The following is a 27830-nucleotide window of genomic DNA, read 5'->3' on the forward strand; positions in this document are numbered from 1 at the left end:
GAACCGCAGCAATTTCTGCAACAAACGCATAAGCAATACATACGGAAATTTAAGTTCAACACTTTGGGACCTTTTTTAAAAATCAGATCTTCATTGAACTTGTAGAGGGAAAATGACCTAAAACGCTATTTAGTGATGAGAGCCCTATTCTAGCACAAAGTACATCAGTATCTCTGCCTGACACAAGTCGTCAGAATATTTTTTTAATATGAGAGAAAAGACAGCCTCTGCTGCTCTTATATCACCCGAGGCATTTGGTGTGTTCCTGGGGCTCCAGGGGAGGGGGACAGAGGCATGGGGTATGCCATTTACTGAATATACCATTGGTACAAATCCTGGTGTTATTTTTATATAAAGTGATTTGAATAGAAAGGTTTAAAATGCTTTGCAGAAAAATCTTTATTATACAAAAGACGATTTAATATAGCAAAGAGATTAGAAAAAACAAAACATAACAGTTTTCATTATATTCAAATTTTTAAAAAATAATTCATAAAATCCTTGACAATATTTAAAACATACACGCCTACATATAAATATAAAAATCAGTTGTCTTATTTCTCCTTGAGAGCATACATAATATCATCCTGACTGATGTTCAGCCGCACCCGCACATGGAAGTATTTATTACTGGATTCTACTAACAAGAGCCGGCAGGCACCAAGCCTTGAGCAAATGGCCATAATTTCTGAAACTGTAGGAATTTGCAGGCCTTCAATCCTACACAGTGCCACATGTTGATGATAGACCTAAAAGAACAAGACAATTCAGTTTGGTCAATCTATTAGATTGGAATAAGAATATACACAGAGCAGGGGAGAGTGTTAAACCTTTCAGTCTGTTTGGATGAGATGACAGAGACTAATAATCAACAGAACAGCTGAAGTTTGTTAATCAAGTAAGTTGTAAGCGAAGTTCTCTTTACTGTGAACACAAATGCACACAAAATGCAGAAGCCAGCATCTGTAGTCCTTTTTTTCTAAAACAGCTCACCCATCATTGTGTTATCTTTCATCATCTTTGCTCCTTAGGATTGATTTTGATGCATTCACATGTTATAAGCATAAAACAGCTACGGCAAAAACCTAGCATCCCGTTTACATAAAAGAAAAAGAAAGTGTACCTCTTGAACTGTTGCCTCCTCGAGCCCTGACCTGCGAAACTCTGCTAGAACTGCTTTCAGAAAAGTCTGCTCATGTAATGAAGCATTCCTGAAAAAGAGGAGGAAAAATCTCATTACCAGTCTCAGCCAGTGAATCCTGGAAATGGACAGCTCAAGGAGTGGCAGTGTCTGGTAAGCCCTTGCTGAAGTGCATTATATTTCCCTACATTGGAAAAGGAAAAAAAAATGTAAGGTCTCATCAGACCTTAATCCCTACCAATGTATTTGCACACTGCATTTCACAACATAACATTTAATCATTCTTCAACCAGGGTCTTGAATACTATGGTGATAGGACTACATTTATATAAAAGGCTAGTGTTTTAACATGGCAAATCTGTGGAAATTAAGAAGTACAACTGCAAGCTGGAATTCTGTATTTAATACATCGGGAGAGCAAGTCTACATTTCTTAACTGTTAGAAGTTTGCGTTTTTAGGACACGTGATACCGAGGATTGTGCCTTCTCCCTGGCAGATTATGGTTTTTAATTCTCACATTATTCAATTTTCCACCCATAATAAATATTTAAAGCAGAACTGTACTTGGCATAAACAGCACCTTCTCACTGAAGGCATCTGCTTCATGTGCATATTCAAATCTTGTCCATTTGCTTTAGTGACTAAAATAAAGTCAGTCCTTTCCTCCTGTTAATACTGCACAACAATGACAATTTGAAGTGGACAAAAAAATTTAAGTGGACTCTCTCACATTTCATCAATAGTTTTTTTAAATTTGTCAGGTAGAGACTGGGTGAATTTACTGAAGATGGAGTTCTCCCAACATATATGAGGGTCTAATTTTACCTGCAGAACCTTTTGATACTCAAGAAAGAAACTCTTACATTTAATCCCAGAAAATCCCTGGCTCACTGTGACCTTAAACAAATCACTTTTTCTGTGTCTTTATTTCCCCATCTATAACACTCAAAGGAGTAGCCCTGAGACTTAAAAGTTTGTAGAAAGTGCTCTGAGATATGTGGAAGGTAAAATAAGATGCACTTCCCTAAAGGAAACCTCATCACCCACCCCCAAAATCCATCTGTAAGGTTGGGGAGGAAAGGGAAGAGGCTTCTAAGCTACATTTTTACCTGACTGCATTTAAATAAGGAGATGAAAACATTTCATTGATTGCTTCCATTACTTGGGTCATGCTGACCAACCCCGAGGAGCTTTTCTGACCAGCGAACTCGCAGATCTCAGTGGCCCTTCTGCAGATATCAAGACAACGCCTTGCATCTCCAGATAATGCCGCCACCTAAGAAGAAAAGCAGTATGGCAAAAGTGACACTTCTCAGCAGTTGAGAATGGATGGCAGCAAGAGTTGGTAGGGTTATTTTAAAATCAGCAGAGTATTTATCTTGGTAGTCATTCCTAGGACTTCATTTTTCAAAATAGCAGTTTTATTAATCAAAAAAAAAAAAATCAATCAATCAAACCTGATTACAAACCCAAGACGCCAAACTTTTATCAAGGCACGTACAGAACTAGATCAGGATGCAGTATGCTTTAAACCAAACAAAAACCTCTCAAATGAAGAAAACAAAACTCTACACTCATCTCTGCAGCCACTAAACAGTTAGTAAAATTCCCACAAGTTTCATTTGGAACAGATTTAGTTCAACATTGAAATCTTTTGAATTTTCACCCATGGATCTATACCAATCAATTTTCAGCCAGAAAAATCTAACAGAATTTCTCACATGTTTATCCCTGAATAGTACTTGGTCATGTGCTGTTTTTTAAGAAACAGGAACACATTTCAAAGTGGTTTTCCACATAGGTATCTGGGGGAATTTTCACAAATGTAGGTGTCCAAATCCCAGTGAAAATCCATTAGGTACTTCTGAAAATCATACCTACAGTTTACATGTTAACAAAGCAATTACCTTCTGTGTACTGAAATATACTAATAATGGTCTAAATCTTCAAAATGTGCTCAGTTCCACAACTCCCAGTTAAACTCCCATAGTTATAAACTCTGAAAACTGGGCTATAAGCAATTGCTCATATAGATGTCAGATTCCTCACTGACTGAAAAAATGCTAGTGTTGTTATAAAAATCCAGGGTTCTTCCCAGACTGAATGGTTTCTTGTTTCAGTTTGACAATAATTTATAAGAAAACTAAGATAGTATTTATAAGATAGCAAGTGCTATGCAGTATGCTTTGTAATAAGACATAAAAGCTCAATGATGAAAACCTCAATATTGTTAAATCTATATTGAGAAATTCCCAGGGGATTGTTTTTGCTATTAAGGAAGTTATGTTTTTGGAATTAATAATAAGAACTAACGAGATTCTGATGTGGTGATTTCCGAGGTTTACGCAAACTTCATTGAAAATATACAAGGAATAAGACATTTTAAACAATGTGGACATTTTAATGTGACGTTACCCTCTTTTATACGTTATTTTTAATTCTGAATATTAGATCAGAATGAACTGGCCTCTGTCCCAAGGACCACATCATCTGGAAACACAGTGAACATTGGAAAGCATAGTATAGCCTGAATAAGCTCATGGAAGAATGTGGAGTCGATATTTCCTTTTTGGTGATCAGCTCTATTTTGGCAAGGTCACACAGTAAATTGCCATTATGCCAAGTGCTAGAGAAAGTCAACATCTCACTATTATGGATTATCAAGATTCTGCTGCCTATAACTAATAGACAGCAATATCATAGCAGTCTTTCAAGACAAAAGAGAACAGGTAAAATAGACTGCCAAAGCAGCACATGAATTTGTAGAAATCACAGAGCATGTTGTTATGAGCACACTCCTTTGCCACAGGGGATGCAGAAACGTGTGACGAGAGGGTGGGAATGATTCCCATTACTACCTATGGTTTTGATCACCTTCGCTGGTAGCTGCTTTACTTGACCCTGCATTAGCATGACACTTCAGTGCTGCTGTTTACCTTTCTGGAAACTAACTGAATTGCATCCTCCTCAAATGCTTTGATGTTTTTCAGCCGGGATGAGATAATCTGCTGCAACTGTCTGTAGGTGTAGGGCTGGAAGGACATTCTGGTGAGGCCCTGCACAGAACAAGTGAGTAACAGTAACTAAATGCTTCCAGAGTTACTAACATTATAGACATTTACTGACGATTAGAAACCACTGTCAAAACCACTTATCTAAATGTCTAGATTCTTAAGGAAAATAACCTCATGTCAGTTAAGAGGTTCTGAAAGGCTGTTTTACACTCGCTTCACACATACATGCAAGCTCTCATCACCAAATCCCAAACGGATTACCATTCACCTTCTCACAAGCCTGGCTTGTGACAGCTAACTGTCACAACATCTGTGATAAGGACAGTCTTGCCATTCATCCGCAAGACAAACTATAACTTCCTGTTCCAGCCATGCAAATGAAAAATGTTAGAACTGCTAAAACTCTGAATGGAAGCTGACAGCATAACCCACCACAAAGGGGAGCAGAAGTTCATACTTTTGAAAGTCAAGTTTCCAACACAAGACTTGATGGCTATTGGACTCTCTCAATAAAGGGAGATTTTAAATGTGACCTTATATCTAAGAGTCACTCTTAAAAAGGTACACTTTCTTTTGTGGCCAGGTAAAAATAACTTTTCGGCTGATGGATTAGCTGTCTCTATGCAAAGGTATGCAAGTCATATCTGTTGAATTCATGGACAACAATGAAGTACTTCTGTTAGCCCCACAAAGCCAGCAACAGCCAATGTTCTGGTAGATTCTCTTCTGGCTCATGTCAATGTAATTTGCTAAATAAATTCTGAAAGGCTAAATAAATTCTACCCTCGGTTACATCTGTGCAACCCACTGCCTTATGTTTTCAACTTGGAGACAGTATTTATAGCATTCTCCAGAACCTTTATTTTTTTAGTGATTGTATGTCAACCCTGAAGCAATCACTAGACCTGCAGATGCTAATCTGAGTATCTCAGCCTGGCATTGCGGGAAAGAATATTTGTAAGATGAAAGTCAAAAAGGAAGAACAAATCTGGAATCCTATGGTACACATCTGCAACTCACTCTTTCAAGCAGCGCTGGTTTAGGAAAGAAAACAGGATGCATTACGTCCTGGATTTGATTACATCTTACATCTTGCCCAGCTGCACCCAAGATTATTAATCAGAGAAAGGCAACAACCAAATGTATAAAGCTGTGGTGGGAAGCAAGCAGACAAGGATTTATCTGACTCCCTGAGACATGATAACTGATTATCTATATCTTAACATGCAAGTCATCTGGCTCATATTCCCCAAATTATTTCTTACAGAGAGGATACCTAATGACACCTGCACCTATTTTCTTTGGATCCATGCATCCGTCATCGTTTTGAAAGAATGAAAATGGCATGTTTAAGTTTTACTCCTGGAGTGTCACACAGTCATCCAACTCTTCCTAATAACACTGGACTGTAGCTAATCTAACCTCATCTCACCTGCCAGCACAGCAATAAAGCTGCCAGGACATACCAGCCTGCTCGCCACTCTGTTCATCATGATCCTCTCTGGCAAATCCATGGTGTTAGCAATAGCAAGGATGATCAGCTTTGAGTGCTTTTGGGTTGGCCAGTCAAACAGATTGTACATTACATCCTGCTTCCGGGTCCACAAAAGGTCCAGCTGGAAGAGAAAGGAAGGAAGCAGAAGTTAACTGGAGAGGAATGATGATCTTGTTGTTACAGTGCTTATTTGGGACTCAAAACATCAGCCGCTATGTAACAGGGGGCCTTCTCGGGGGCCAGTCTACCAATGGCCCCACCCATCTGTTCTGGGCCAACCGCCCGACTTCTTGCCTGCCATGCCTTGTTATTAATTAAGTTGTTAATTAAGTGGGAGGCTGCCCATTTCTTGCCCTGATGCCAGGGGGCGCTATCTGCAGCTCCGTTCCTCCCCTGCACCGCAGCCCAAGCCTTGCAGATGGCATCCTCTGTTATCATCATCACCAGACCCTCACTGGGCCCCAGAATCCTTCAGTCCGGACCCCGACAGGATCCCTCCACTCAGACAGCCTACTTTGGCTTCATTTGGGGCTGCATAGCTCCCTGATCTGTTCCCCCTTATGGGCGTGGTCTCCCTGGGACCTTTGGCTACACTAGTCCTGGCTTCACCTCCAGGCCAGTCAGCACGCCAGGCCCTCAGCTCTGGGTGTCCCTCGCAGCAGGTCCCTGGCCCTTCAACTCTTCCAGTCATGGTCCCAGCATTGACCAGTCGAGGGATTACAAGTCAGGCTTTTGAGTCTATAGCCCTCTCTCTCTCGGGTCCACCCTCCTGACCCTTCTATGGGGGTAAGCAACCGGGCTGTGGGAGCTAGGGTTACTAAGGCGCCCCGACCTGCCTTTCACTGGGATGATCACTGGTCTGGCATTTCCTGGAGGCTCCCACACCACCGAGAGTCCCACCAGGCCACCCACACCCGGCAGGGTGCAGTTTTAGGTCATGTCCAGGACCAGGAGCCTCCAAGCCATCCCCTACAGCTCCTGCTCTTACTTCCAGGATGTTCCAAGCAGCCTTGCAGCCAGGCAATGTTGCTGCCTGGGCTGCCAGCAGCGAACTGTTCTGTTTATATGGGCGGCCAGGGATCTAAAATGGCCACCGCAATCAAGCTCCTGCTGGCTGCTTGGCTGGGCCCTGAAAGTGGCAGGCACCAACAGTGCCCTGCCACACCCTATTATAGACTTCTGGTGCAATTATGGACAAGCCATTTCATTGATTGTGTCATAATCCATCATCTACACATCCATCATCTGCACCACCCTTCATCTGGCACATCTGTTTATATTGTAGGCTCTTCAGAAACAAGACCATCTTCTTATATCATTGTACAATACCCACAATATGATCTGATCAAGTGGCATTTCTAGGTGCTACAGTAATATTAATACTCCTAATAATAGGTTTACAAGAAACAGAGGTACAGGCACCCGAGTCAGATCATGGTCCATAGGGTGGGCATCTGTCATTAGGACCGGTACTCTGGAAGCTTTGCCAACCAGAACACCACTTCTGTACTGCAGAGCTTAATTTTCTCTCTCAGCAAAGAACAGCCAGACAAAATACAGTCTGAAATAGCTAAATGCTATATTGAAGTACTGCATTACTAGAAGTAATTGGAGGCGACAGATAGAATGCTGTCTTGGCAACTGCCCTACTGAGACAACAGGAAGCCTCATTTTATACATCCATTTTAACAGAGCAGCCCAAATTTGCTTGCCTGCATTAAATCTTCAAATCTTCTCCTTTTTAGGACCTTTGACAATACTCCAGAGCTCCCAAAATCCACGCCCTGCAGTTCCTCACCTCATCCACTACCAGCACTGTCGTCTTCCTCTTGGGCCCAGAGGTGCAGAACAGTTTCGCCAACAGTGATGCAGCATGTGTTGCTGTTACCTTCTGACCAGTCAGTAACTGAATGGGGTTAAACAGTGCTCCAGGTTAATCTGTAGTCATGTATTTAGGGGAGGTAACCCTTACTCTGGACACTTCTTTAAACACTAAAATTCACCACGTATCTGGGAACCACACACTCAAAAAATAGAGCTCAGTTTAGCTCTATTTGCCAGAACCTAAGCATAAAGGAGAAGATGAGGAACTAAGGAAAACCTAGCTTAAAAAAAGGTCATACAGTTGTTAATTGTGACTTGTGCCAAATAGACACACCCTGTAAAATAGCTTTGTAGACTCTAAGCAGGCATACCTGGAACAGGGCTTCCATAGAGACCCTGAATGAAGAAAACCCTGATGCCAACCCAATCTGCTGCAAGGATTGCTGACTTCAGCAGGCTTGGGTCCATATCAGAGCATTCATATACAGTCAGCAAGGCCTTAGACTGAAGAATTTGCTCTTTCAAATAAGAAAATATTCTGATCAGATCACCTTTGAAGTAGCTTGTACAGTAAGTAGTAGTATATATTCCCATCTACATTGTGCCTTGCAGCTCCTGAGGCACTTAGGAATCACATATGAACATTTCAAAATTATGCTACAGACACCAAAGCCACGCAGCCAACCTGATTTTCAAGCTGCTGCCCTGGCAAAATCCAGTGCATCAGAGAACTTTCTCTAGTTTCAACTGACAGAAACTACGAAAATAAAAACACTGTGTAACAGTGTCCTAAGAGAAAAGCATATCGCTTCTTAAAGGGACTGCTGGGATGTGCTAGTTGTTACAAGTCGTGGCTCCTGGGGCTGGGCACAGAAAGGGGAGAAAGAGCGAGAGTTTAATTTCTGTTCAGACAAGAAAGGTTGTGCTCACCTTTAATATCTGCACATAAGTCTGGTGAGGGTCAGTCAATTTCATGCCATTGATCTCTATGAACTGGAAGGAAGGAAGTGCATCCTCATCTGCAGCTTGCTGGAGACAATGGATTACTTCATGAACAGTTGCAGTTTTGCCTGTTCCAGGAACTCCAGAAATGTACATGCACCTGAAATGGCAGAGGATCCACCAGTGAACCCAGTGATTTGTGCAGAGGGTCAGAGAGCTGGAAACTCCCGAATTCTGAGCCCAGCTATGAAAGTAACTCAATCCGCTACCACCTCTGCCCCCTCCCAGATTACATAAAGGAATCTTCCCATAAGTCAACTCACCCTCCTGTCCCATCAATAAGTTTGCTTTCTACAAAGTTATAGATATCCTGGAACTCCTTTTCTCGGCAAGGCAAAGACTCTGGTACAGCAGAAACATGCAGCCTTTCATTTGGAAGGGGAGGGGAAAGAAAAAAAAAGGAAAGATAAGGGACTGACCAGATTTGAGATCTGTTTTCACCATTCTAACTGACTTCCTATGGAAGACAAATGAATAGGAGAAATCCTCTTCATCTCTCCTTTCAAACTTGTGTAAATACTTGAGCCCTTTTTAAAGCGCAAAAGTGCCAAAAACATTTGTGTGCATGTGTGTATGTGGTGTTTTTAATTGTAAGGTCATTAAGAGGGAGCTTTTGTCATTAAGAGGGAGCTAGTAGGCATAAGTCTGATGTAGAGGGATGGGAAAATAGACCTCTTAATTCTTCTCTGCATCATACAGACAAAAAATAACTATTCTATTTCTAGAGCTATTTCTAGATCTTTGGGACCTGAGAAATTAGCCTTGGGAGAAGTACAGAGGAAAACAAGAGACACATTTGCAAAAAACTAAACTCAGCATCCCTGGACCAGTGTAAATAGTTTCTAAACTTGAACAGGATTTTTGACCTTCACCACTGAACCGAAGAAGCTGCTGGTATTACCAGTTCTTGGGTAGATCCCTACTATATGCCTAAAGTGGGCATTTCCTTCCGTTCAGTGTAACCTACTGCTCCTTATCTCTCTGGTAAAGTAATGAGATCATTCCCCCCTGCTCCCCCCAGTATACTTTACCTTAATCGTGCCTCTTCTAATATACTGGCTGGTTTTTGTGCTGCTTGGCACCGACTGCGAATTCTGGGAGTAGCATTACGGCGTGTTTTAGGGGTTCTTAGCTCCGGCTGTAGAGAGAAGCCAAAAGCCTCAGATGGTGACTGTTCTGCAAAGTTTTAGCTGGAGATCGTCAATCTGGTGGCCACATTTCCAAAGGTTTGTTTATGCAAAAAACCTAAGTATTTTTGGAAGTACTGGTGAGAAGGGTGTTGTACTTTAAAAAAAGGACACCTGACAAAGGTTCAGTTACACAGATTAGACTCCTTCCCTGACCCCAAAATGGAAGACTTGAAGACTGATAAAAAAAACAAAAATCATGAAACTTAAAACACCTGAAGAACAGAATTCTGTTGTGTTTTGCTGCACTGCTCTGGTTCATAAAAGCCAGAAAGTAGATCAAATTCTGTCACTGTCCAAGCAAAAAAAAGTCAAAATTAAACTAGTTACAGTGCTATTTCTTTAAACCAATTATTTCCATTGCTGTAGTCCTAGGAGCCATCTCCCTGGACCAGACCCCATTGTACTAGGCACTTAAACCAAACTGAAAATAGTCAGTAGTGGCATATGTCGTAGTTTAAACATTAATTATTTATGATGGGATTCTCCAAACTAGTTTTTTCATCTATACCTTGCATGCACAGTTCAAAAACGCACCGATTTAAATGGATTTTAGTAACACAGGACTATTTTTCTTTTATTCCAGAAAGCAGAGCATGCTCCACAGGATAACACAAAAGAGCCCTAAAGCCACAACCCCCCTCCTCAGGCAGGACTCCTCTAATTTAAGTGAAGACAGGAACCTCACTCAATATTTCAACTATCCACATCATTCTAACATGGAGGATTATACAAGACCAAGTTGCTTGTTAAAAACTTCTCAACCACCTCACTCCAGATGATTTAGTTACCTCCATATCTACGAGCCACACAAATGAAACAAGTGATTTAGATTTAAAATACTCAAAGCTAATAATTTTCAGAACCTCTAGAAATCTTACAGTTCTTCTGGGGGTAGTAGTGCCAGAAGGAGTTTTCTTTGAAAATGTTTGGGTCCTGAGTCTTCTGCTTGACTTTGTTTTCCTCTTTGGAGTGCAGAACACTTGGCCCTCTGCTTCGCTGCTACTGGAGTAAGAATTGTCTGAGCTGGATAGGGAGTCTTCATCTTCTTCCTCATCATCATCTTCCTCATCACATCCATTTAAAAGGCTAAGTGAGAACAAAAACACACTGCATATGTAGAAAAAACAAAGCAACTTGGGTTTAAAGAGCATTTTCAATTATTTGAAACCAAGGTAACTTGATAGGCAGCTTTTAACATTTTTTTTCTAATGATGAAGAGCAGGCAAGTAGATTTTATACCTGGGCTTGTAAGTTTTCCATGGCCATTTTACCAAGACAGTTTGCAAGATGACAGTTTTTTGATAAGCAACTTCTAGGTATTATGCTTGAGAACTACATATTGTGCATGCCCATGATGTGAAAGTGGCCTTGCTGTTTTCAAATACCTTTTCCTGGGTCTATCCCCTGCCTCCCTCCCATCATTAAAAAGTATCAGGAACATCAGGTTCTTGCTCTTCTCAGGAGAGAATGCCAAAGGGCAGTTTGGACTACACCACTTACACCTGATGTGAGCACATATACTGCTTCTAAAATCATTGTTTTAATCACAACCACAGAGATCCAATGTTACTAAGCCTTGCATCAGTGTTCTGAGAAAAGAGAGTCTTGAAAGGACACGCATACAGAGCACTGTCAGCTGTATGTCAAGCAGAAAACAAAGGATTTAAACTAGTTACACAAGCACAAAGAGACCTATTTGAAATCCTATTTCCCTCCCCACTTCAAAGTGTCCTGAATGGGTTAGAGGACTGGCATGTGCCCATGTAGAGACTTAAAGAAGGTGAACACTGGTAGTCACGTTACTAAATTAGTAATTTTTCCACAAAAAGTGTGCAGACAAAATAAGAGCTAGCTGACCCAGCAGCTACAGAGTTATAAACTGATTTAAGGGTTGCAGCAGGTAATGAATTTTTGACATAAGCTACCACTACACACAGACAAGGTCTATGAATGTCACCCAGGCTTTAGCCACTTCTGAGGTCCCCTTTTCAATTCAGCTTCTAAAGAAACATCCACTAAGAGCAGAAACATCAGGTCTCAAATCTCAAAAAAAATTAGATGCAAAAAGCATTGAGGGAGAAATTAAAATTGACTTAATAACAAAACTAAAATACTGGGTGCAAGCTATTTTTCTACCTTGCAGTTCATTTGAAGTAAGAATAGTTGTAGACCTCATTCGGCTTTAATTTGCCAAGTATATCAAAAGAATTCTGGGGAATCTTTTTGCAAATAATATGCCTTGCATTCAAATGGACTATATCTTTACTTCCTTAAGAGGACCGGGATTCTTTGGCTTTCACTTCAACAGCAAACTAGGCCAATTCAAGGCTGAAAGCCCCACTGGCAACATAAATCAGATGTAATGGCAGAGAATGCTCACTGGATTTGCTTTGCAATGAGAGCAGATGTCCTCCGTGCACATCTCCTACGAGAACGAGGGGTTGCCATTGGACTTTGACTCTCCAAATCTTCATCTTCAGCTAAACTAAATAGAAAGAACAAAGTTGTCTGTATCCACTCCTTTTTGTCACAGCTGGAGAGAGAAACTGTTTGATTAACTTTAAGACCTGAACTTGAGGCTGAATTGACAGCAGGGGAGACTCAAGTCCCACCTGTTTCAAGATCATGTGCATCATAGGCACCAGCAATCAAATGCCCTCCTGACACTGCCCCATCAGTATTAGGATTTACCTTGTGCGGCTTTTAGAATTGCTCTTGGGAGTAGCTGTTTGTTTGGCTGGCTTTTTTGATTCCTTGGCTGTCTTCTCTATTTGCTCTTCATCTTTACTATTCATGTGCCTGATGGAATAAAGAAAAATGGACACTTGGTTATAGCGTTAAAAATAAAAACTTCTCCATTAGATAAAAGGACAGATAGTGGTGAGTTACTCTCCCTTTAACTCACTGCAGATGCTCATGGGATATCAAATAGTCTCTTTACATATTTAGTTTAAACCCCAACCTTGTGTAAAAGGTACTCATAATTTATACTGTATAAATCAAGGCACAGGGATTATCTGACCACCACAATGTTAAGACATCACAGGATCTAAACTGGCATTAGACTCGATGGGTCTAAAATCCTAATCCACTCTACCATAACCACTGCCTCTCTGTACACCTCTTGGACTGACACCACCAGGATGCTTCATTTTGGACAAAAGACATGGCAATAGCCTTCCATCACTACTCACTGGAGCCACAATCCACCAGCAACCACAGAAGAAACACTTTAAATAAATGCGTCAGCAACCAATTTTTTTTTAACAAGGTGAATGTTTCACTGTCACAAGTAACCCAAAATCGCTTTTGGAACAAGTGAACTCCAGACACATGGCCCTCATGTGAATGTTAGGGTTTTACCTTGTGTGGATTTTAGAATTGCTTCTAGGGGTGGCTGTTTGTCTGCTTGGTTTCTTGGATTCCTTAACTGTCTCCTTAGCATCTTCTTCATTTTTACCACTTAAGTGCCTGGAAGAAGGGTGGGGGATTTGTGGGAAGGGGTTGAAAAGACAGTCACCAGTCTGTTAGATGAAAGGACTAGTAAATTGTTCTCACTAAAAATTGATTGTAACTCCTCTCAAACCTTTCAGGTTTCTTAATTTCACTTTCACCAAAATGCCTCTCTAAGCAAAAGAGAAAATGTTTTACAGTATACCAACACTGTGACTCAGAGGCTGGCCATCACAGGATGAGGAAATATAAAGAAAATCATGATATTTTTGCTTCTTTATAATGTAGAATGTAAAGGACTGAACATTTTTCTCCTGCTTGTTGAAATTTTTAAAGACAGTGTTCACTGAAAATATATCTGAGAAATTTAACTTTTTTTTTAAATCTGGGAATCTTCCCTTTTTAAAAAATTAGCAACTAAAAGAAGCAGATTGGTGCACAAGAAAGAGGGTACACACCTTTATTATGACAAATGCTACAAATCCTGTTATTGCCAGGCTGTACCTCTATAAATCTACATACCTCTACAGGTTATGCATGTCTAGATATATATTACAGATACAGGATATATGTGCACTAAATGAAGACAAATGGGGGCAGACAAATGGGGGGGCAGAGCAGATTTTATATATGCTGAGAAAGTATAAAGTAGTAGGGGTCAATGTGTCCTCTCCTGCATTTCCACCATTTATGCCCCTCTCCCTTCTCTCTGTAAATCTTGGAGGCAATCTCAAATTTCCAAACCACCCTCCAGCATACATCCCTTTCCACATCCCATCCTCTTTAGAGCTTCCCCCATGTCTCAGCATTAACAATTAAACCTTTTTTATGTTGACAGTAGGTAAAGCATTTCAGCACACATTGAGAACAGTTTGCCTCAATGGAACAACATGCCAAGCACAAGAAAGCCATTCAATGATTCATTACAATAATGCTGCCACTTACCAGGTACTATTGCCTTTCAAATCAAAATTCACAGTTTTTAGGCTGGAGTCCTGGTCCCTTGTAAAGGGAGATATCCTTATTGTATCCCCTAGCTTAGACCAGTTTCCCAGGGTACTTGATAGTGACTCTCTCTCACCATCAGTACAAGACATTTTTGTAGGTGATCCCAAAATCTCAGTGAATGTCACCTTTCGCTTAGTAGCCAGTGGTTCCGGTGCCTCACTGCAGTCCCAGTCATCAACTCCTGGTTGTTTACTTCTAGGAGATTTTGTGGGACCTAGGAACCAACACAACAAACTGACATCAGAATTAAATTCCCTCATTTAGCTGAGTGTTGGCTGCCGTGCCACTCTGGACACGTGACTTGACTGCTGCTTAAATAAGGGTGACAAATCAAATAATAGGAAATACCTTTTTCTTGAAAACCCAGACTTAGGACTTGATGTTTAGTCCTGTATCCCCTGCTCTCAAGAACAGGCTCGTTTGCACATCAGTTTGAATACGAACACTCAAACATGGATAAATGGTCTCCCTATGCAGCACAAAGTAGGCACAGACATAGGGTGGAAACAGACTTGGCATAAAAGTAAAGGCAGCACAAAAGACCAAGCAAACAGACATTTATACCCTTTGTCATGCCATAAATGCCCCAAATTTGTAACTGTGACACAGGTGCTATCAATTTGTGTGACTTTATTGCAGCAGATGTCTATTAAGTTTATGGCAACAAAGCGCAGTCAGCTCAGAGCTACCTGTACTCTCCAGTCACTCAAGGCAGTTGCTCCTGGGACCTGATCCTGCATGGTCCAGAAATTCCTAACCAGGATCAGGTCCCTTAGGTCCTGGAAGTGGCCTGTCCAGGTTTCTCCTCCTAAACAGATATGCCCTGGGCATATCTCTGTACAGAGAACCCTGGCTTTCCCCTTTCAAAGACATGCCCTGGGGAAGATAAAGGGTGCAACTAAGTAGGGAACATGTTGTCCACTGTCCTGCAGGATCAAGCCCCTGCCCAATGCACAGTCGACATTCATTTCACCCAATAAAACAGGATCAGCTGTGGTGGGACACAACTGGTGGGACTGTCAAGCTCAACGGGTAGTAAGCAATGGCTCAATGTCTAGTAGGCAGGTGGTATCAAGTCCTAGGGCAGGTTTGGTTTAGTATCCTCATCAACGACCTGGAAGATGGAATAGAGTGCACTCTCAGCAACACGGCTGCATCAAAAGAAATTTTTTGGGGCTGATACCAGCCATATTGGCCAATGCTGATCCAACTGCCAATATGCAGCCTGGCAGCTTGGGAGTAGCATCCGGCTGGTAAGTTTGTTGGGGGGGGCGGGGACAGGGCAGGGGGAGGGAAAGAATGTTGGGGAGGGGGCAGATTGAGGCTGCCGCGGTGAGGGAAAGAGCGAGACTACGGCAGAGGCTGCACAGGCAGGGTGGGCACAGGACAGAACCACGGCTTGTCTGGGGAAGGGGTGGCTCCCAGCACTGTGCACAGCTCTGAGGGAGAAATGGGGGCATGTGCCCCTCCAGATCCGTACATGGGGCAAATGCAGGCTGCTGCTGTATACTCAGGGTCAGGGCTCCACCAGCCTCTTCCCAGTGGAAGGGGCTGGACCGGGGCTGCACCTGGGCCAGGTGGGGTGGGGTGGGAGGGGGTGGTGCTGGGGGGGGGGGAGGGGGTTATGGGGTGAGCTGCAGCCACTACAAAATTTGCTATAGCCACCCTGTAGCCCCTACTCTCAGTGTCACCACTGCCCACCCCGAGTGCAGGCCCAGCCCAGCCCCCACCCCTGCCAGGAAAAGGCTGGCACAGTCCCAGCCCTGAGTGCACAGTGGCAGGCTGCCCTCTCCTTGCACACGGGTACAGGGGGTACATGCCCCCCCATGCGTCCCTTGGGGGTGCATGCAGTGGCCAGGAACCACCCCCTACTCCTCATACCCTATGCTCCTAGACAAGCTGCCCACGGCTCTGTCTCATGTTCCCTCCATCTGTGCAGCTCCTGTCCCTGCTCCAGCTCTGCTCCCTCCCTCAACATGGGGGCATCGATCAGCCTCCCACATATCTCTCCCCCTCACAGACTTACTGGCTAGATGCTACTCTCCAAGATGCCAGGGCCAGGCTGCACTCCCAGCCCCATGCATGCTGCCGCTGCACGCAGCATTTATCGGCAACATTATCAGCCATATCAGCCAAAAAAAGCTGACTGCTGATAATGTCAATTTTCCTTTTATTGGTGCTGATACAATATGGACCTGTACTCAGGAAGTTTGCAGATGACACCAAATTGGGGGGCGGAGGGGAGAGCAGTAGATAAGCTGAAGAGTAGGGCAAAGATTCAGAGAGACCACGGCAAATTGCAGTATTTGACCAAAAGAAATCTCATCAGGTTCAATAAAGGACAAATGCAAAGTCCTGCACTTAGAACAGAATAATCCCACGCACCGGTACAGGCTGGGGACTGACCAGCTAAGCAGAACTCTGCAGAAAGGACCTGGGGGTTACAGTGGACAATAAGCTGAATATGAGCCACCAGTATGCCCTTGTTGCCAAGAAGGCTAATGACATAGTGTGTTGCACTAGTAGAAGTGCTGCCACCAGATCAAGGGAATTGACTCTTGCCCTGTGTTTGGCACTGGTGAGGCCACATCTGGAGTCCTGTCTCCAGTTTTGAGCCCCCACTACCGAAAGAATGTGGACAAATTGGAATGAGTTCAGCAGAGGACACTGAAAATGGTTCGGGGGCTGGGACACATGACTTATGAGAAAAGGCTGAAGGAAACTGGGCTTCTTTAGCCTGGAGAAGAAAAGACTGAGGGGGGATTTAACAGCAGCCCTCAACTACCTGAAGAGAATGGAGCTGGACTGTTCTCAGTGGTGGCAGATGACAGAACAAGCAGCAATGATCTCAAGTTGTAGTAAGGGAAATTGAGATTAGATATTAGAAAAAGTTCTCACTGGGAGAGCAGTAAAGCACTGGAACAGGCTATCCACAAAGGTCATGGACTCTGTCCTTGGAGGTCTTTAAGACCCAGCTAGACAATGCTTTGGTTGGGCATGGGGATCTAGTTGGAGATGGTCCTGCTTTGAGCAGGGGGTTGGACTGGATGACTTCCTAAGGTCCCTTCCAGCCCTCATTTTCTATGCTTGTACATTCTGCCACAGCTGATCCGCTTCAATTGGTGACATCTGTTTATATCCATACTTAGCCATGTGCTAAAAATGAGAAAAAAAACCCTCCATCAGGCTCTCACTGGGTCCAATTGCATTGGTTTGCAGCAATTCATCTACTATACGTTACCTTCACACCTGGATTTTGCATTCCAACATAGCAAACTTAATGTAAAATTACATTAGGTTTCTCTTGGCTACCTCCCCTTGTTCAAATAACTTTCACAACATAAATAGATGCAAAATAGTGCATTCTGGACTAAGATAATGCATGGAATCACAGCAATACACAAGGGAAACAGATATATTTGTACTTTAGCAAGGCATCACTCTAAAGCTTAACTAAGGTAGTCTAAAAAGTCAGCACTGTTAGCTGTTTTTTATGAAAAATAAAGGGGAATCATCATCATCTACAGCACAGACTGAGCACAGTCACAAACATGCATGGCATCTGAGTGGCATTTCGGAGCCTAAGGCAGCGTAGATTTGTACCTTATAGACTAACTATAAGGTCTGAGATGTATTGCATTTAGGAGCATGCCATTATTACTTCCTCCTGCAATATGATACCTGAGAGTGGTTGTCCTGACTGAGTTCACCCTGGAAAAGTTACTGGGTCATTTGCAGAGACTGCAGATGTGGCCCCTGGATCTAAAAGAATAAGCTTCTGCTGCCCAAGTACAGCTTAAGGATGATAACAGACAAACAGCTGTCCATGGTTTAGGTAGCATCATAGAAAAGTCAGACTGGAGGAGACTTCAGGAGGTCATCCAGTTCAGCCTCCCTGTTCAAGGCAGGATCATCCCTGTGTAAACCATCTTACCCACGTGTTTGTCTTTCACTTGAAGGGACACATAATTACACTGCATTAAACTGAATTACATCTCCCAAAGATTGGATTTAATTTTTTTGAGGTAACTCATTTATTTCAGGCACAACCAAAGGCATAAGATCCTTCCTACCCTCACTGATAACCTCTGCCAGTGCAGAACTCTCAGCAGTATCTTGCCAACCAATTTGCTAGGTCACACAGCAATAAAGATCTTCAGTTTTCAACAGCTCAAAAGACCAGATACTATGAGAAGGCACACCAACGGCCAGCTGCATAGAAAGGAGTAGCCAAGGAGTAGCCTTCCTCAGGGTGTTAATTTATTTCTTGTATCCATGCCTTATTAAGGGCTCAGTGGCTACCACAGCTGTTCAGAAGATGGAGAGGGGATCCTCACACTACATGATGCTGCCATCCAAGAACAGAATCCAGTCAACTGTGGGCTGGTACTCCCTGTAAACCCCTTTGCCTCAGTACCAGGTAAAAAGCAGTAAGATGGCAGCCAGGCTTGCAGGAATCACTCACTGGGCTAGGAATATGTGAGGCTATAGATAAACTTCAGTCTCTAAGATTCTCATGTCAGCCACTCTTCTGCTTGATTTAATACTGCCTGCAAAAATCCTGGTAGAACCAAAAGTAATGAATGGATACAAATCTTGCCATGTACATACTGTTTAGCTGTAACTTCTTCCTTGCTCCTGGGGTATGGTTGCCATTGGCCAGCCTTTGGGAATGTCTCTCCTTGGACAAAGATGACTTAGAAGCAGAATGCCTTGATTCTATTTCCATTGCAAGGTTCTTGTTTTTTGTGGCACTCCGAGTGCCTCTCTCTGTCTCCGTATACGCAGAACAGATGATATCCAAAGGAAGCACCTGGGACTCAGTTACTAGAATGGGGGAACCATGCCCTTTCCTTGTCAGAGGTGAGGAAAGCTGAGAAAATAGGTCATGAGACAGAGGCTTAAAACTTTTCCCATCCCAAGATTCCTTTACATAGAAAGTTTGTTTTCTCTTTGACGTAACAGGCACCACCTCCTTTGGAGTCAGTGGTATCACCTATAAGAGGGGAAAATATCAAGAGATTATTATCTATTGTTTATAGACTTCAATACTAAATTCCAGTAGACCTCCTGATCTGAGAACAGACTGGAGCTGACATTTCTAGACTTGTATTTTGCAAGAGTATCCAATACTAGTTGCTTGAAATTTTCACCAAGAGATGCTCATACAGCAGTAGGGTGGCATACTGAACAATACAAAACACTTGACAATCAGAATTAAAGTAGAGGCTGCAGACCATATAAGAAAGGGCATATGAGAAAGGAGGGAAGTCAAAATGACTGGAACTTGCTGAAAAAATATGGATGCAGTAACATCCTTTATACAGGGTAAATCTTCCAGGAGACAACAGATACTTCCTAACCCTAGCCCTGGATATCAACTATTGTCCAGATGGAAGTATCCTAAAAAATATTCACAATGGCCAACTATAGACCCGCATTAAAGATTCAAGAGGATACTGTGATAGGAAAAATTAAATAGCTTTTGTGGTTGCTTTAGGCCTTCTACCTCTTCCTTTCCTGCATGAAGGGCCTTGCATACATACCGTAACACTTCTAATGATGGTCTCCACATTTACTTGCGTGTCGTAGCTACAACATCGATCCAAAAATATCTCCAAGGGAGAAACCTTTCTTTGCAGCAGTTTCTGCTTACTTGGTGGTATCTCTGTAGAGCGACAGAACCACTGAACAACTGCATACTTGTCTTGACGGTCTGTGGCAAAGAAAAAACAACAGTTAGTATCAAAAACTTGAGATTTGGTTATGGTATAATTATCTGAAGTCCTGAAGGAACTAACGACTCCAACTGAAAATCAGAGCCACACTGTCCTAGGCACTGTATGTACACACAGTACAAAATTGCCTTCTGTGTCTAAGCAGCTGTGACAAATTGGGAGTAGGCAACCTTTTCCGGCTGTATGCCAGAAGCAGACAGGCACTTGTGCCACAGTGTCATGAGGAGAGCACCTGTAGTAGAAGCTCCCCCATCTGTAGGCTGCATCCAGTGGTTCTGCAGGATAGGCCACAGGATGCACCTCCCAGTCTAAATAGGCAAGACAGACAAACAAGCTGAAAACAAGTGCTATACTCCAGTCCTTGGTTCCTCATCTTGACATTAAACAGATCACATCCAAGATCCTGCAGCACATCTATGGTAAAGCTACAAAATGAACAGAAATCCCTGAAGATGCGGTGTATTGCCTTAATTCCAAGATCATTCTTCCTCCCCGCTACAGAAGAGTTCTGTTTGAAAGCATAACATAAACTATTACTTGTTTTTGATTACCATGTATCCATCTTAGTGTGCTTTCATGATGAGGTCACATGATAGATAAACAAGCGGGTCTTACAGAAAAAAGGGCAGGATGCATTGACTGGCCTTCTGCAGACAATTCTGCATCAACTGCTATGCAATTTTATTGAATACATAACAACAGCACGTCAATTTAAAGGTATCCCAATCAAAAGACACCAGTACAGCAAGTTATGTTAATTCTGTAGTGATATAAGTACAGCAAACTGCTCCAACTTTAATTCAGCTTTATTCATTCAAGCAATTTCCTGGGCTAGATTGCCTGCACTGCAGCCTCTGGGATTATGTCCCTGCAACCTGTGCACATAACTATCATAGTTTCATAGTTTCATAGTAGCTAGAGTCGGAAGGGACCTAGGAAGATCATCTAGTCCGACCTCCTGCCTTGGCAGGAAAGAGCACCGGGGTCAGATGACCCCGGCAAGGTGCTCATCTAACTTCCTTTTAAAAATCCCTAGGCTAGGAGCCTGCACCACTTCCCCTGGAAGCCGGTTCCAGGCCCTAGCCGCCCTGACTGTGAAGTAGCGCCTCCTAATATCTAATCTAAACCTACCCTCCGCCAGCTTGTGACCGTTATTCCTGGTCACTCCTGGCAGCGCACGGGGGAACAGGGACTCCCCCAGTACCTGCTGATCCCCCCTGACCAGTTTGTAGCAGGCCACAAGGTCCCCCCTTAACCTTCTCTTGTGGAGGCTAAACAGGTTCAGGTCCCGTAGCCTCTCCTCATAAGGCTTGCCCTGCTGACCCCTGATCATACGAGTGGCCCTCCTCTGGACTCTTTCCATATCGTCCACGTCCCTCTTGAAGTGTGGCGCCCAGAACTGGACGCAGTACTCCAGCTGCGGCCTGACCAGTGCCGCATAGAGGGGGAGGATCACCTCCCTGGACCTGCTCGAGATGCATCTGTGGATGCATGACAGGGTACGATTGGCCTTCTTGACTGCCTCCCCACACTGCCGGCCCATGTTCATCGTGGAGTCAATGACGACTCCAAGATCCTTTTCCGTCTCCGTGCTGGCAAGAGGGGAGTTCCCCAACCTGTAAGTGTGGTGCCGGTTCTTCCTCCCCATGTGCAACACCTTGCACTTATCAGTGTTAAACCCCATCCTATTCTCATCCGCCCACCGTTGCAACCTGTCAAGGTCAGCTTGTAGCCTATTGCACCCTTCTAGTGCACCCACATCCCCCCACATCTTAGTGTCATCAGCAAACTTGAACAGGGTGCTTTCTACCCCCTCATCCAAGTCACTGATGAAGATGTTGAACAGTGCGGGCCCGAGGACCGAGCCCTGCGGAACCCCACTGCCCACGTCCTTCCAGGTCGAGAAGAACCCATCCACTACCACCCTCTGGGTGCGGCCCTCCAACCAGTTGGCGACCCATTTGACCGTGTGGGCATCGACACCACAGTCTCCCAGCTTTTCGATGAGGACAGGGTGAGAGACAGTGTCGAAAGCCTTCCGGAAGTCCAGAAAGACTACATCCACAGCAACCCCTGCGTCTAATGATTTGGTGACCTGATCGTAAAAGGCCACCAGGTTGGTCTGACAAGACCTGCCACTGATGAACCCATGTTGGTTGCCCCTGAGCATGCATTCCCCCGCAAGGCCCTCCTGGATGTGTGCCAGGATGATTTTTTCAAAGAGCTTACCCGGGATTGAGGTAAGACTAACTGGCCTGTAATTTCCCGGGTCCTCTTTTTTTCCCTTTTTGAAGATAGGGACTACATTGGCCCTCTTCCAGTCCTCCGGCACCTCGCCAGAGCACCACGAGTGCTCATAGAGCCGCGCCAGGGGTCCCGCAATGACCTCGGCCAGTTCCTGTAGAACCCTAGGGTGAAGATCGTCCGGACCAGCAGACTTGAACACGTCCAGCCTCTCCAGAAGTACCCTAACTAACTCCTCGCTAACCCCTGGCCCAGGCGTGTCTCTCCCAGGGCCCGAGGGGGGCCCAGCAGGGAGGTGGCTGAACTGGTCCCTACTTAGGAAGACAGAGGCAAAGAAATCGTTAAATATGTTAGCTTTGTCATCTGGCATGACGACTAAGTTGCCCATCGTGTCCTGCAGGGGCCCCACATTACCCGGGACCCTCTTTTTACCCCCTATGTATTTGAAGAAGGACTTCTTATTGTCCTTAATCCGGGAAGCTAGTCCTATCTCCATCTCTGCCTTGGCCTTCCTGACTGCCCCGCTACATCCTCGGGCGACTGTAACATAGTCCTTCTTGGTGATGACCCCATCCCATCCCATCCCATCCCTCAGTGTAAGTGTTCAGGGAAAATGAAACATTTTAAGACATGGAATAAAATGTTAAGGGAGGATCTATTTTATGGACATAGTCAATTTGAAATCTGGAAAAGTTAGGGTTAGAAGTAGTTTCAGGTACCCTCACCTCCCTTGGAGCTCTCTTGCAGTTTTTAACCTTCCCACTGGTTGTGAAGGGCGAGAGCAAGGCCTGAGCCCTATTTACACCAACTATTACACACATTACTATTAGCAACACAAACAATCAAAATTGCATACAAAGTCTAGGCTACATCATTTCTGATGAATATACTGACAATAATTAGTGAACTACTAATCTTTTGTAGTTTATGTATTGCTACAAAATTCATGCTAACTCTTGGTAAGCTTACTAGAAATCACAAATGTAAGAGAGCAAATTAATTTTTAAGCTTGGCTACTGTGACTATAAGTATGCAGGGCAAGGGAGGTTAAGAATGAGCATGTTGGCTGCCAGCACAGGTGGGAAAGAAAATAAGAAACCTTATGTCTGAGGAAATGCACTTTCACAGAAGGATTAACCTTGTCCGACATCTCCCTATAATCCCTGGAAAAATCAGTTTGACCCTGGGTTCCCTAGTTTCAGAAAAAAAGAAAATTAAACTGACCCTTAGGGGAAACAATCAATTGCATCAACTGGAGAAACTGCTTACTTCTGGCAAAGTTCCTGGATAATGTAAAACAAGAGAAGGGGAGGTAGAACAGGATGAAAGGAGGAGTGCTGGAGATGAAAGAGAAACACAGATGACAGGACTAAGGACCCCTGCAGCCAGCTTCAACTGAAAACATTAAGACATTTCCCCTATAAACCACTCTCTACTCTAAAGGACCTGAACATCATCTGGGTACCATCAGTGACAGGATCCGGGTCCAACAGGATCAGTGATCTGCTTTCTACTTCAGTATGGCAAATCCTATATGCTTGCTCAATTTCCAAGCGAAGAGGTCTAAATAGAAAAATAAATGCACTTCCTTCCCAAATAAGGTCTATTTCTATTAATCTGTAAGATGGCCACTGAGCAAGACTCCAGCAACATACAGCATCTAACATAAGGCATCAATAAACTAACTGCCCAAAAGATTATTCTTTATGTTAGGAATTTTATGCTTAGTTCCAGAAAAAACAGGATTCCTCCATTTGTTTTTGGAATGCTAAATGTCACCAGCTGTGCTCTCCCAAATTGTACTAAAGTATTTAACTGGTCCTACGCTGGGGTGAGGAAGGGAGAAGAGAGAAGAAAATGACTACCATAATTCCAGCCCACTGCGTGAACAACATGCGGCTTGTAAGCAAAATATCAGCTCAGGAGTGATTTGACCCTCCTTGCGTTAACTACTAGCTGAAATCTAAATCTAAACAACTGCCCTTGAGATGGATTAAGTCCATACACTTTAAGGGGTGATAGGGAACCAGGACTGCTGCCTTACCAGAGTTCACAAGAAATTCTTGTTTTATGAAATATTGACACATCTGTCAAAACACACTCTGCTGTGGTGTTTGAGTTCTTTGCACCAAAAGAAACTGCTCTGTTATTTTTCTGTGCTCAAGAAATGAGTGAAAGCTAATAGCTGGCATTTTCCAAGAGGTATCTTGAGTCTAAAAGGGCCAAGAATTACTGATCTAAAGATTGACCAGATCTTCATATCTAAAAAGTGGTTTTGCTGCATTTTTTTCTATTTAGTATTTAATTTAATGAACAGGTTTCACTGAATCTTAACAAAAGACACTTCTAGCTACCAGCAGTGAGTACAGTACTAAATAACTCATAACAGATAGAACCTCAGACAAATAGCTCCTGAGACACAAGTTAATTTTCAGTTTCTATAAATAATGGTGGTCAAGTAGAGTTATTTAAAGAAACTGAGAAGGCACAGGGCCTGTGTTGCGTTCTGCCACGATTCACTGCATACGCTGACACAAGTCACTCGGCTTCTCAATGTCCATCTTTCAACCTTCATCTTTAAATAAAAGAAAAATGAAAGACCTACTTTGCAGGGACAAGGAGGTCTAGTCTTGCACATTTCTGAAATGGCTCAAGATTTCCAAGATAGAAGGCAGAGGGACACATTTTTATGAAGAAAAAAAATTGCACTTACTATCTTCGTATAATTTCAGAAGTTTTGCCACAAAAGGCTGATCCGCATTCTCCCCTTCTATTAAAACACACTCTCCAAGGTGTATGCAGATTTTTGAGCTTTCCGATTTAATCAGGAGTCCCCTAGGAAATGATGAACACACAGAGGTCAACAGAAGTGTTTCACATTCCTTACAATTCAGATGCTGTTGTAATCAAATGCGGTCTTATTATCACTTCCTCTCTGGACAGATCTCCTTGCCAAATACATGCAACATTTCTTCTGTTCAGATGTTCTGTTTGCAACTAAAAATAGGAGATGGAATCACAGTTCACAAGCAATTGGACAGTTACTGGAACTTGCATGCAACCTTTGGAGTTAACACATCAGTTTAAAAAGACACCAAGTGAACATTAGATGTATTTTTTTAAGTATCACAGGAAACTTGCATTTTGCAGTCTTTCGTGCCAAAGGATCAAAAGTGTTTTACCAAATTTAAGACTCTACATAAAAGATTCTCTTCTATCAGCCACCAAAATGTAAAAAACCCTTAAAAGCACAGAGCAACAAGACAACTGTTTAGAAAGTGACAAGTATAATATCCAGGTGATGCTGTAAAACTTAAACAACCAGCATGTAATTATCGAAGTTACAGTAGCACTGGCAAATGCAAAAGTGACCAAAAAAGTGTCCAACTAGAGACAATTGCTCAAAAGAGGACATTTTTTTCAAGCAGCATTCCTCTCTCGGTACAGCCGCAGTGCAACAGCTTTGTTGCTGGACAGCTATTATACACCTACCGCATCATACACATCAAGAGCACCCGTCTTTGATAAGAAAGTTTTACAAGATGTTCTCATTACTTCTTCCTTGTGCTCATTCTGTGGTGCAGACATCTGACAGATACTACTACTCCAATTACCTGTGTCCCTACAGCACTTTTTCTATAACTCCCCAGAAGTGTCACATTTCTTTGTGTTTCTAACCCAGTAGCAAAATAGGTATTCTTTACCTATATTGAGTTGTCTGCAGTCTCCTATCTGAGCTTGTTGCTTTTCCATACCACGAATATGTAAGCCTAGTCCGACACCTCAGACTCATGATTTCTGTGAAAAAAAAATAAAAGCAGCTTATATGGCTATAAGCAGTATTGTTTAACAACAAAAGCAAGAGAAAGAAGCAGGATTTCTGGAGTCTAATTCCTAGCTGAGACACTGAGTCCAAGTTACTTTCAGTAAGTCACCAAACTTCCCTGTGCCTCAGAAAAAGATACTGGTTGCTTCAAAGGAATTTAAAATTTAAACCTGACTTTTGACCCATGATTTGCAAGAGATAAACTGGTCTGATAATATAAAGTATGACTCCCTGAGTGTTTGCATCCTTCATCCCTGCTAGAGCTGAATGTTCTTCTACTAGTCTCTCACAAAGGCTTTTCTGAGGACACTGCTACACGTTCAAATAAAAGCCAGAAGCTTTTGGCTACTGACAGGAGTTTCCATGCTTCTGATCTTGGCAGGATTTTAGGGCTCCCGTTTGATCTACGAGAGTAGATGGCAGTTGATCTTTAACGTATGGTGTCAGTGGTTTGCTAGGCCTGCTGGGAGAGGTCCATGATCCAGCGGCAAAAGCAGGTGCTGAAGTTGTTTGTGGGGAAGAAACACTTAGAAAGTTGAGCAAGAGTGAGTTAGACAGACCCCATCTCACCGTCTGCCTGTAACATTCAGGCCCCAGCTACACACTGTGTCCATTGCATGATTAACTGGTAAATCACGCAATAAATTTAGAGCGGCCACACGTGCAAAGTTATTCTCACACCATGAAAAGGACTGTCCAGCTATACGAGTAATTTATACAGGGTGCTTATAAAAGTCCTCGGGCAACTTTAATCTTTAATAACTTTGGATAGGCACATAACAGAAGCAAACTGCAAATGGCGATTGAAAGCATCATTCATTAAGTTTTAACACAATACATCTCAGATGACTGGACTTGGACACAACTGCCATTTTCGCGATACACCGTTCACTCTGATTTTCCAACTTGTAGAAAACATTTTCCAGCTGCTGCGGAGGGATTTCACGGAGCGCATTTGTGATCCTCGCCCTATGCACAGCTTCCACTCGGCTAAAATAACTTCATGAACTCTGCTTTCCGTCGCCGCTGACAATTTGCTTCCATCCCGTGGGTTCAGAAGGTTTTGGAGCCGAGGGTCCAGACCAGGCTCCCCACAGAGGCGACAGCCTCCCACCCTGGCGATTGTCAAAAAGCATCTTGACGCCCAACCTTGCCGGGACTGCCTGATCCCAGCCGTCTTCCCTGGGCGGGTGCAGCGGGCCAAACCCGACCATCCGCAAGGTCCCTCCCAGCCCCGAACAACGATGACACGATGCGTCTATCCAACGCGATGGAAGTGTAGGCGCACAAGGGCTGTATAAACACCTGTACAGGTTGAAAACGCACAACTGCTCTGCAGCAGGCATCTGGCCAGCTTGAATCTGAGCGCACGGCGGGGCCCTCAGCAGGTGAGGGGCGCAGCACTGGCAGGGGCGAAGCTCAGCCGCCTCAGGTGTCCACGGGCACTTGCTGAGGGGAAGATGGAGACTCAGAGGATACCTGCTGCTAGGGCTGGTCCCCTCGCCCCTTCCTGGCCAGGCCAAGGGCCCTGCCTGGGGGAGGGAGCGGGGGGAATCCAGGCCGCCCGGGGAGGGGGTGGGCACTGCTACACGTTACATTCATCGCGCCCTAAAGCCGCCCTCCGCCCGCAGGCCTCGCGCGCGCCCGGCTACAGCCATTTTAAAGCCCTAAGGGAGCGGGTCGGACCCGCCTGGCAGCGCGGGGAACACAAATGTGCGGCCCACCTGGGTGCCACGCCGACGGGCAGGGACAGGAGAGCACTCACCACGCCAGGCCACGCTGTTCCGCGCCCCGGAGGCACCGACAAAATTTCGCGCCAAACGCCGCCGCCCCGCCCCCCGCGGGGCGGGCCTCGTGAAGCCGCGCCCGGAGTTAAGATGGCGGCCGAGAGGGC

The 27830-nt window shown here is 43.8% G+C and overlaps 1 protein-coding gene across 3 annotated transcripts; it reads right to left on the reverse strand.

Moving 5' to 3' along the window:
- Positions 1–387: 387 nt before the first annotated feature.
- On the reverse strand, positions 388–27807 carry ORC1 (origin recognition complex subunit 1). 3 transcript variants are annotated; one of them, XM_090048498.1, is made up of 19 exons: positions 27702–27807; positions 25815–25908; positions 24824–24945; positions 19675–19844; positions 18740–19124; positions 14066–14342; positions 13031–13138; positions 12359–12466; positions 12048–12152; positions 10546–10753; positions 9509–9615; positions 8741–8842; positions 8406–8577; positions 7450–7557; positions 5623–5772; positions 4079–4198; positions 2252–2418; positions 1124–1211; positions 388–749 (listed from the first exon to the last, which is right to left on the reverse strand). In XM_090048498.1, exons 2-19 carry the CDS (start codon positions 25901–25903, stop codon positions 555–557), a joined length of 2781 nt encoding a protein of 926 aa, XP_089904624.1. In that variant the 5' UTR covers positions 25904–25908; positions 27702–27807; the 3' UTR covers positions 388–554. The 3 variants fall into 3 exon arrangements, with proteins under 3 accessions (XP_089904624.1, XP_089904625.1, XP_089904626.1); XM_090048499.1 differs by having other exon boundaries at positions 27661–27788; XM_090048500.1 differs by lacking the exons at positions 388–749; positions 1124–1211 and having other exon boundaries at positions 2281–2418; positions 5589–5772.
- Positions 27808–27830: the final 23 nt, after the last annotated feature.

Source organism: Crocodylus siamensis, chromosome 5 (assembly GCF_052110815.1).
Source record: "Crocodylus siamensis isolate JL-2025a chromosome 5, ASM5211081v1, whole genome shotgun sequence".
Taxonomy (NCBI): domain Eukaryota; kingdom Metazoa; phylum Chordata; order Crocodylia; family Crocodylidae; genus Crocodylus; species Crocodylus siamensis.

Bases quoted from the DNA above. Each gene is read 5' to 3' on its own strand.
- ORC1 (XM_090048498.1), bottom strand. From the start codon at position 25,903: ATGAGTCTGAGGTGTCGGACTAGGCTTACATATTCGTGGTATGGAAAA. The intron at 13,139-14,065 runs GTAAGTGGCAGC...CCCTTCTTCCAG, and splicing joins TTGAAAGGCAATAGTACCTG to GCACTTAAGTGGTAAAAATG. The intron at 750-1,123 runs GTACACTTTCTT...TTGTTCTTTTAG, and splicing joins AGGAGGCAACAGTTCAAGAG to GTCTATCATCAACATGTGGC.